The following is a 10,833-nucleotide window of genomic DNA, read 5'->3' on the forward strand; positions in this document are numbered from 1 at the left end:
GAATTAGGGGTCTAAAACTGGTCTCCTCAGGCCCTCCTAAACCCTCACCAACTGGTCTCTTCTGGTCCTCCAAACCCTCCCAAAACTGGTCTCTTAAGGTTCTCCAAAACCTCGAACACCTGGTCTCCTCAGTTCCTCCAAAACCTCCAACACCTGCCTCTTAAGGTTCTCCAAAAACTCCAACATCTGGTCTCTAAGGTTCTCCAAAACCTCCAACATCTGGTCTCCTCGGGTCCTCCAAAACCTGGTCTCCTCATTTCCTCCAAAATCCCTAAATTGTCTCTTCAGGTCCTCCAAAATCTCCATCTCCTCAGGTCCTGGTTGTGCAGTCTGGTCTTAAAAGATAATGCTTCACAGAGAAAACTCGGAGCTGGAACAACTATAAATAGATGCGTTTATGCCGGAAAATTCAAAATTACCTTATTTTACTTTTAAAAAAAGTAACGGTTTGTTAAACAGTAAACATACCAAATGTTTAAGCTAACATTTAGGGGAGTGGTGGCGCAGAGGTTAGAGAGGTGGGCTTGTGATCCGAAGATCGCCGGTTCACGCCCCGACAACATCAAAAATTGTGGGTGGGGTAGGTGAAATACCCACACTTGCCTCCACCCTCATTCGCCCCACTCTGGGCCCATGAGCAAGGCCCTTAACCCCCACCATGTGCTCCCTAAAAAAACAGATCTCTCTTGAAAATGAGTTCTCGTGGCTCAATGAGACTAACCTGGATAAATAAAGGCTAAATAAAATAAAAATTTAATCAGGCAAATACCTCAAATCTCTTACAAGTGAAGCTTTGCATGAAGACAGCCTAAACATGCATGTTTTGGACATTACCATGAATAGAAAACGGTTTGTGAGATTTGTACATTATTGCATTCTGTTTTTATTTGTATTTTACACAACCCAACATTTTCAGAACATGGGTTGAATATAAAATTCCATCATCTGATAAAGGACAACCTGCTTAACTGTGGTACAAAATGATAAGACTTCTTAAATTATTGAGACTTGTTACATTTGATTTTAAACAGAAATACAGATGTGTTTTATTATAATAAAATTAATTACTCTAAATTTATTACTTAGGGTTCCTTCCCTGCAGTTTGCTTTTTAAAGTGAGTCTTAGATAATTGATTTAAAACATTTTTACATTTCACATCACACATTTTTCGTACACATTACTTCGTCTACTGTACTTGTAGTCTTTGTTTTACAGCAGACACACAGAGGCTAGTACAGCAATGCATTGTGGGTAGACATAAAATGCAGGAACTTGTCTGCCAGTAAAAATCGCAGTCAGCAGGGCGGAGGTTCTTCTTCAGCCAATCAGAGAGCAGAGAGGATGTGAGAGGCGGAGCCTGCGGACCACGCGTCTTTCCATAAATGAAGGAATAACAAGGCAGTTTTCCCGATAAACCTGCCTTTCCAAACAGTTTAACTCCACAGACACACGGTAAGCACTGACTCCATGATGGCTTATGTTCTTCTCTGTGTTTACGGTTATTACTGCAGCCTGTGTGAACAGAAAACATGGAGGTTTTTGCTGCTAGCGTGCTGCTTTTGTTCATGTTGCTCCGTTTATTGTCAAGTAAAACTGCATGAATCTCCCTCAGTTTACAAACCTGACAGCCATGGCTGCTTCTTGTAGGTTAAGAAAGTATAAAAATCATTTTGTATCAAATTCCCATTATTTAAGAAGTAATGGTAGCGTCACACCTGCCGGTTTGCACATCTTCACCAGATGAGGTCAAGGTTCATTAGGCTGCAAATAGTCAGCTCAAGATGCTATCAATTAACTTCTGTGGTATGGATGTGTCTTAATGTTTGATGATGTTTCTCCTGCAGTCAGCGAGCCATCATGTCTGATAAGAAGGCAGTGATCAAGAATGCAGACATGTCTGATGAAATGCAGCAGGATGCAGTGGACTGTGCCATGCAGGCCATGGAGAAGTACAACATCGAGAAGGACATCGCTGCTTACGTCAAAAAGGTTTGTAGCACCCTGTAAGCAATATTAACGCATCTGAAGGCTTCTGGTTCACTTCTTGTCCGTTCTTGAAGGAGTTTGACAAGAAGTACAACCCCACATGGCACTGCATCGTCGGGAGGAACTTTGGCAGCTACGTGACGCATGAAACCAAACATTTCATCTACTTCTACCTGGGTCAGGTGGCCATTCTCCTGTTCAAGTCCGGCTGAAGCATCCGCCTGTGCCGCATTGTAAATCTGACACCTCCTTTCTGCAGACATGCCTACCTCTAGGCTTCCCAGCTTACTTCAGTTACTTTGCGCCATCTGCAACAGCCCCATCATCAGTGGACGTTGCTTCAGTCGTGGATGGACTGGTGATTCATCTTCTGTAGAAAATGCCAGTCCACAGCTGGATTTCAGCTCCTTTTTGGACCGCGTTCAAACATACTGACTGACTCGTCTTAATATTTCTAGATTTTTGATTTTGCTGTTGGTGCAGGCCTGTCAGTTACTTCACAAGAGTGTTGTAAAATAACTTGTTTTCATTGTGTTAAAGTGAGCAATCGCCTTTTTGTTCAAATATCTTTAATTTCCAGTGACGAATGATGGACTGAAAAATAAAACCATGCAATGACTGTTGCTAAACTTTTAATAAAAGGCTGTAACCAGCTGAGCATTAACGGTTTGAATGTTCCTGATTACACTGAATATCTGCAGCTGCATCTTTCTGTACATCCAAACTGATCTTTGCAGTCTTCACCTCAAACATGTAGAGCACAAAATTACTTTCCAACATTAAACTGGTTTAAAATGTGGACATGTTGTACTTTATTTTTTACGTGAAATTTTTGAATGTCTTGATGAGGTTGCAGGATGTTGAGCTTTTGTCAACACGAGTGAAGTGCAATTTTAACAGTTTTATTACAGAGACAACAGAAAACCGTTTTTGTAAAACTTTAAAAAATTTCCCTGTTTCGATAGTGTAATCTGAGATCCATCCATCCATTATCTTTACCCGCTTATTCCATTTTGGGTCACGGGGGTCGCTGGTGCCCATGTCCAACAATCACTGTGCGAGGGGCGGGGTACACCCTGGACGGGTCTCCAGTCCATGACAGGGCCACATAGAGACAAACGACACAAACAACCATTCACTCTCTCACTCACACCTAGGGACAATTTATACCAATCAGCCTAACATGCATGTTTTTGGTCTGTGGGAGGAAACCGGAGTACCCGGAGAAAATCCACATGCACGGAGAGAACATGCAAAATCCACCCAGAAAGGACCCTGGACCGGGGTTTGAACCAAGGACCTGCTCGCTGAGAGGCAGCAGCTCTACCAGTTGCGCCACCGTGCTGCGTAATCTGAGTTAAATATGTTAAATACAAATGCCTAAGCCAAATTTTACTGAGTAAACAATGCACCAAAGTTTCATTTAATTATAAAATGAAGGTCCTGGCACTAAATGGCATTATCTGTGCCCTGTAGTTACATTTATGGCCATTGGTCATGTTGCTAACGGACTGAAGGGTATACTTCGAATTATTGGTGAATCATCTGGCTTTCTCAAGAAATTATCAATTCATAACTATCAGATTGGTATTAGACTATAAAGGCAAGATGGATGGCTTTTGTTCTTTTCAAAGTATTCAGCATGGTAGAACAGTCATGTTGGACACTACATTACAATGGCTTTGGTGATCATTTCTGTAATCTAATGTTTTATAGTGATATTACCAGCTCTGCTGCTCTCCTTTGGAACATGTCGGTGATTTGAAGTGAGGCGTGGAATTAGTCAGGACAGTCCGACTTCCCCAGTTCTATTCATACACTGCCTGGCCAAAAAAAAAGTGGCCACAAAAAAAAAGTTCTCACTATTTCATTGGACCGCCTTTAGCTTTGATTACAGCATGTATTCACTGTGGCGTTGTTTCGATAAGCTTCTGCATTGTCACAAGATCTATTTCCATCCAGTGTTAATTTTTCACCAAGATCTTGCATTGATGACCAGGCACTAGGCATGATGGGTGCATCACTTCACCTACCACTTCACCTACCAGTTCAGAATAAAGGGACGAGACAGCCCCTGGTTTACTCCTGAGCTAGCTGACCTCCTGCACAGAAGAGATCATCTTTGGGCCACAGCGAGAAAATCTGACTCAGACACTGATTGGTTGAGTTTTCTGTCAAAGCAGCAAAACACAACTATTTCTTATCTCAGACCTCCAAAAATCTAAATGACCCCAACAGATTCTGGAAAACCATCAAATCTCTCTCACGCACCCCCCAATCATCTGACCTCCCATCACAACTTCTCGTTAAGTGTCAAATAAGCACGAGATCCTGAATTGTTTCAACAAACATTTTGTTGCTTCTAGTTCTTTATTTGACACAGTTACTAATGGAAGATCAGCCACTTCCCCTAATAACCAAACTTCTACAAATCAAATCCCTCCTACCAGTCAATCCTCAGTTAATCGCACCTTCTCTTTTTCTCTGTTCTCAGTCAGTGAGGTTAATAAATAGTTAAAAGATCTTGATCCTAAAAAATCTGCAGGTCCAGATGAACTTCCACCTTATTTCTTAAGGCTGGCTGCTCATATCATCACAGTCCCTGTGACCCACATCTTCAATCTCTCCATAAGACAAAACTCCATTCCAGACGCTTGAAAAACAGCCTTTGTTCTTCCTTTGCTGAAGGGAGGAGACCCCACCTCACTGAACAACTATCGACCAATCTCTAAACTCTGCATTTTAGCCAAGGTTCTAGAAAAACTGATAAACTCTCAAATCAAAAATTACCTGGACTCATTTAACATCTTACCTCCACATCAATCTGGTTTCAGGAAACAACACAGCACAGCCACTGCTTCACTGAAGGTTCTTAATGACGTTGAAGCACTGGATGCTAAGGATTATTGTGTTGCACTTTTCTTAGACCTGTCTAAAGCTTTTGACACTGTGGATCAGAACATCTTGTGTCATAAACTCTCAGAAATTGGTTTCTCAGAACACACCATTGGTTGGTTCTCTACTATCGCTTAGATCGGAGGCAATGTGTTCAACATAATGGTACTTCCTCCAGTTATTTAATATTTTTTAAGTTCAGCTTTTGCAAATTGTTGCATACATTTATATAGTTTTAAGAACTAATTATTCAATTTTAAATTTCTTTTTTTTAAATCATGTTACGAGGTTTCAAGTAATTGTTCATTTACATTATTTATTTCCATCCATCCATCCATTATCTTTACCCGTTTATTCCATTTTGGGTCATGGGGGTCGCTGGTGCCCATGTCCAGCAATCACTGTGCGAGGGGCGGGGTACACCCTGGACGGGTCGCAAGTCCATCACAGGGACACATAGAGACAAACGACACAAACAACCATTCACTCTCTCACTCACACCTAGGGACAATTTAGAGTTACCAATCAGCCTAACATGCATGTTTTTGGACTGTGGGAGGAAACCGGAGTACTCGGAGAAAACCCACGCATGCACGGAGAGAACATGCAAACTCCACCCAGAAAGGCCCCTGGACTGGGGTTTGAACCAAGGACCTGCTCGCTGAGAGGCAGCAGCTCTACCAGTTGCGCCACCGTGCTGCCCATTATTTATTTCCTTGATATTTTATTTTGTAATTTAGTTAATTTTGTTTGTTTTTGCACAATTTAAGATATTTGTATGCATCTAAGTTATTTTATATGTTTGTTGTTGATATCCATCCATCCATCCATTTTCTTTACCCGTTTATTCCATTTTGGGTCACGGGGGTCGCTGGTGCCCATGTCCAGCAATCACTGTGCGAGGGGCGGGGTACACCCTGGACGGGTCGCAAGTCCATCACAGGGCCTGTTGTTGATATTGCACTACAAATTACTTTGAACATTACTGTTGCAGTTCTTTGGAACCAAAGACAATATACCAGATTAAACTTTTGCTGTAAAATACATTGCATACTGGTGTTGTTTCTTTTCTTTTGTTACTTTTAGTAATATATACATATAGAATAATGTAAACAGGGCTGTCAGAGTTGCAATGAGTTTATGTTAGGTGGGTGAATGATCTGATCATCTGAGTGTTGATTGCAGTAATCCACATTATCAGCAGAAATAAAGGGCCCCAAACCAAATTTCGCTTAGGGCCCCATGGAGGCTTATGTCGGCACTGGCATGGGCCTAATACTCCGTCCTAGTAACAACAAGAGATATCCACTTTAGATTACAAAGTGGGTAAATTTTGTGTCACAATGGAAGACAAAACAAAAGAGTTCATTTTAAGGCTGCACAGAAGTCTGTCGGAATCAGCCTCCCCACCATCACAGACATCTACACCTCCAGATGCAGGAAGAGGGCCACCTGCATCATGAAGGACCCCACTCATCCAGCACACACACTTTTTGCCCCACTCCCCTCAGGAAGGAGGTTGAGGAGCATTAAGTGTAGAACCACTAGACTGAGGAACAGCTTCTACCCTGAGGCTGTTAGACTCATGAATCTCTAACCAGAATAATCACTGGGAAAAACCACATCATGTTGCTGCTGATCTGTTTCAATGCTGATGTGTTCATGTGTGCACATCTGCTCACACAGACTCATGTTCATGTTTGTGCTGATGGTCAATGTTTTTATGTTATGAGTGCTTAGTGTATATTTAGTTGATGTTTTTCTTAGTTCATATCTTAGATGTTATTACTGTTTTTCTTATACATTTTATTGTTGGATGTAACTGGGACCCTGTGTACATAATTTTGCTCCACCACATGTACCACATGAATGACAATAAAGAATCTCTGACTCTGACTCTAAATAATTTGCATGTTGATCCAATTTTTGGTGCATACATGTAAATTTGCCAAACCTAAGACAATGTTTACTGGGTTTATTAATGATTTGGCCTGTCTGAAAGATTCTTTGAAACTATGCACTTCACAAAATGCACTTTATTTTAATCTGACTTCAGTTGCTTTTTAGGTCTTTAATATATTGTATTGTTTTAATTGTACTTGTGGTTTTCACTGTTCATATTCATTTTTTGTGTTTTTTGTTGTACAATGGTATGCTCAAAAAGTATATTGTACTTGTGCATAAATCTGTACGATTTGTACAAGTTTTTTTTTTAAAATATATACATACAGTATTTATCTACAAAAATATATGGTCTGTACATAATAGTTACATTTATGGCCTATAGAAGCAGTAATATCTGTGGCCTGTAGGGGGAGTAATGAGCCTAACGTTTAGTTCTTGCGCTTGTACTTCCAGGAAAAAAAATGTATATGTACTTCCGGGAGCCAGGAAACATGGCGTCTCCAGTCAGAATGTCGGCACCGGCTTGTGACCGTCGTGCAGACCCTGTTTTCTCCTCTGTTGCTCTGTCCGCCGAAGCCATCCCGTTCACTCCTCGGTCGACGGATGGGCCGAGACTGGACTCCTTGTCGGACGCTGAGAAGCAGTTTTCCCGCTGTGCCGCAAAGCTCCGAGCCCTGCGAGCATCTTCAGGCCAGCTGAGAGAGGAGCTCAACCAGCTGTTTGATCAGCTGCTGTCCGAGAACTACAACAGAACCTTCGAGCCCGACATCAACATCCGACCACAGGTGATAACGCACACGGGCTCGCTTTGGTCCTGTTTAGCTGTGCGATACACAGGTTCCTTAGCAACAAGCAGAGATCGCCCTAACAACCACTTCAATCAATCAATCAAACTTTATTTATATCGCACGTGTCATGCAGTAGAATGAAACAGTGTACAGGAGATACAAACAAAACAACAAATAAACAAAGAAAGAATAGAACAAGATAGAACCAACGGTAGTGGAAATATAAAAAATTATGCCTAATATGATGAGACTGAAGCCGGAAGTGAAGAAACGCATTAACGTTAATGAAACACCAGTTTCTTTCCCTCCTCCTTTTTTATTAAAAGTAAAACATTACACGACAATTATTAATATACATGGAACCGAAAAAAAGAACCAAAAAAAAAAAAAAAAAGCCAGGGGGATCATTCAAATAAACACATTAAATAGGGTGCACAAATATTTTTATAGCTTTCTTGTTACTTGAGTCACAAATGTTTACAATGTACTGGAAGGCCTGGAAAGAGGGAATATAGTGAATAACGTTGATTTGTGTATATGGTATTTCCCAAAAAGTATGATGAAATTTATGATGTTTAGTTATTTCTGTTTTTTTGCTTTTGATATCATGGACTCCATTGTTCCAACTTAAACTGAAATTAGAGTCAGTCTTTCTCTGGACAAACAAGATTACTTCTGAAGTCAGATGGGGTGAGAAGGGGCTGAAAGAAGCTGTTTATCGTCAAACAAGTGCCAGTTTTTTAAATTAATGTTGTTGTTTTTTTAGATTTGCCTTGGCCCTCGATGACTGATGGTCTTAACCAGCATTATGTACCAAAAAGAGTTGTGGCAGTCAGACAAGTTTGATATTAAAATTATTTTTTTATAGACTGTTCAAAAGTTAAGATGTGACACCATCCACTGTCAAGTGAATTTTCCATAAAAACACTGAAAATCAAAAAACTAAAACTGTGAATGTGCAACAAAAAAATACATGTGAAGTCCAACTTTCTGTTGAAACTTTACTGTATTGTAGGCATGTCTGACCTACAGCTCTCCAAACAACTGGGTTTTCTCGAGTGTTTAGCTAATATCCCATTGAAGTCCTTTTTTTTTCTTGCAGTTTGTTGTGGATTTTGTAAAAGATGTCAACCTATCATCACCTAAAGTCACAGCACACTGTTCCTGAACAAGCAGCACATTTTAGTTTTATTGTTTTGCTTTTGCATTAAAGAAAACCTAAATTAAATTGCATAAACTGACCAGCCTTTTTACTGCTCTTTAAAAGACTTGAGCTCTCAGTGGTATGAAGCTTCTCAGTGAACTTGTGATTTTTCTGGGTTATTTTATTCATCACTGATGTAATGAATATGCTGAGCTTTTTTATTTACCTTTTTGATTTCAGGATGTGTGTCTTCTGCTGAAACATGTCAGCAGTCTTGTACCTCTGAGTCAAGAACACTTAATGGTCAAATTCTGCCAACTTGTACATCACCTCCTAAATCAACTGAAGGTAACGATGCTGCATGCTGAAAATCCACACATCACCAGACAGCAGTGTTTACACTCAGCCTAATGTTTTTCTGCTTGGAGGTAATAATGGATGAGCAGACACTGGAGGTGTTGATGAACTACACCAGCAGTGCACTAAAAGAGTGCAGTTTGTGGACACACCCGGACGTCCTCTTGGCTCTCTCCACAGTGGTTTATGGGAATGGACCTCAATGCCACCAGGTACATGTTTCTGTTCTCTGTCAGAGCATAACGTGCCTTTTTCAGGCGTTTACCCTGAGGTTCCTCTCATCCTCAGCTTGTCAATGACTTGCTGGGTGAAGATGGACTTCTTCTGCAGTACAGTTCTCCATCTCAGCCAAATGTAGAGTTACGGCGAGTTGCTCTCATCTTCATGGCCAACACCTGCCTCAGGTGGGTTTGATCAGCAGCCTTACTGCCGGTGAGGTGTTCAGATTGAAGGAGATTGTTCTTCACATAAAGGCCTAGGATTCCTTAAATCACTCGCTGCCTCTCAACTACCAAACAAAACTTTAGCTCTGTAAACATGTTTAGCCATTATCATATTTTCTATGGTCAATTAGTTGTAGAGTTGACCCCAAACATTAATTATTTCGTCCAAATCAATCATGTATAATGATCAAATGTTTTAGGCCAGATGGCCAACTTGCTGCTCACAGAAACAAATTTATTTTGTAAATGAGTCCCCGTGGCTCAATGAGGCTAGTCTGTATAAATTAAGGTTGAATGAATTTTCATACTTTTCGCCATATAAGTCGCACCTTTTTGCATAAATTTGCATGCCCTGCGACTTGTATGTCAAAGTGACTTATTTATGTGTTTTTCCCCATATTTATAACTTAATTTTTGGCTGAGATCTGACGATTTCATTAATTCTGACATGGAAAATATTGAACACTACCATTTTCAGCCACTAGGGGGCCCTCGACTAATATGGCAAGCCAAGTGTCTCATTGATAGGTAAAAGTGGCTATTAATGAGTCACTTGGCTTGCCATAAAAAGCCACCTTTGTCTCGCTCCGGAACTCCTCGAGCAAACGTCAAATCAGCTGCATTTTGCCGCACCGCTCAGGTGAAATGCAGCTGATTTGACCGTCAAAGTGCATTTATTAAGGAAAAGTTCAACTGAGACACACCTTTGCTATAATGTCGAGCAAACAAATAATTGTTTTTCAGTGTTAATCTTGCTAAATTCTTGTTCAAGTCCTCCCATTCATGCTCCCGCATTTGGCAGCCAGTCGATTTTTGGTACAACACCGGCCCACTTTTCCAGGTGGTGATGCATAATAAATGTGACACATCAGCGGTGACACATAATAGATGAGACTTATACGGCGAAGCGACATATTTCGTTTTTTTTTTTTCCCCACTTTATTAGTAATTTTTGGACTGATGCGACTTATACGGTGGTGCGACGTGTACGGCGAGAAGTTCGTGTAGTTGTAGATGTGCATCCAGCTAATTAAAGTTATTCATTAGGTCTAAAAAAGTTAAATCTGGTCCTCTGGACATTCAAAAAAAAAAAAAAAAAAAAAGCAAATCAACAAAAAAATGTAGAAACGTTTCGTCTCTCATCCAAGAGACTTCCTCAGTCTGAGGAGCTGTATTCAGCTCAGTCTCTTAAATAGCACCTTCTTAGAGTGGATCAACCAGTTTTGCTGCTGACAACCAAAACCAGCTGATCACATGCTCAAGAAGGACCATCAGCCTAACAATGGATCATTAGCACACTGATGGCTGTTTACT

At 40.7% G+C, this 10,833-nt stretch overlaps 2 protein-coding genes across 2 annotated transcripts in view; both read left to right on the forward strand.

Annotated features, from left to right (window-relative positions):
- Positions 1–1,339: 1,339 nt before the first annotated feature.
- dynll2b (dynein, light chain, LC8-type 2b) lies at positions 1,340–2,788 on the forward strand. Its single transcript, XM_037687398.1, has 3 exons — positions 1,340–1,453; positions 1,846–1,990; positions 2,062–2,788. The coding sequence occupies exons 2-3, from the start codon at positions 1,859–1,861 to the stop codon at positions 2,197–2,199; spliced, it is 270 nt and encodes an 89-aa protein (XP_037543326.1). The 5' UTR covers positions 1,340–1,453; positions 1,846–1,858; the 3' UTR covers positions 2,200–2,788.
- A 4,490-nt stretch (positions 2,789–7,278) lies between these two features.
- Positions 7,279–10,833, forward strand: part of heatr6 (HEAT repeat containing 6) — a 19,445-nt gene continuing 15,890 nt past the window's right edge. The window contains exons 1-4 of the mRNA XM_037687400.1: positions 7,279–7,572; positions 8,960–9,067; positions 9,148–9,288; positions 9,365–9,480. Coding sequence (XP_037543328.1) covers positions 7,279–7,572; positions 8,960–9,067; positions 9,148–9,288; positions 9,365–9,480 — 659 coding nt within the window. The remainder of the gene's footprint in view (positions 7,573–8,959; positions 9,068–9,147; positions 9,289–9,364; positions 9,481–10,833) is intronic.

This window comes from Nematolebias whitei, chromosome 14 (assembly GCF_014905685.2).
Source record: "Nematolebias whitei isolate Nwh7 chromosome 14, NemWhi1, whole genome shotgun sequence".
In the NCBI taxonomy this organism is placed as follows: Eukaryota; Metazoa; Chordata; class Actinopteri; order Cyprinodontiformes; family Rivulidae; genus Nematolebias; species Nematolebias whitei.

Excerpts from the sequence above, each read along its gene's own strand:
- dynll2b (XM_037687398.1), top strand. The coding sequence starts at position 1,859 with ATGTCTGATAAGAAGGCAGTGATCAAGAATGCAGACATGTCTGATGAA. Across the intron at positions 1,991-2,061 it reads TCGCTGCTTACGTCAAAAAG|GAGTTTGACAAGAAGTACAA; the intron begins GTTTGTAGCACC and ends CCGTTCTTGAAG.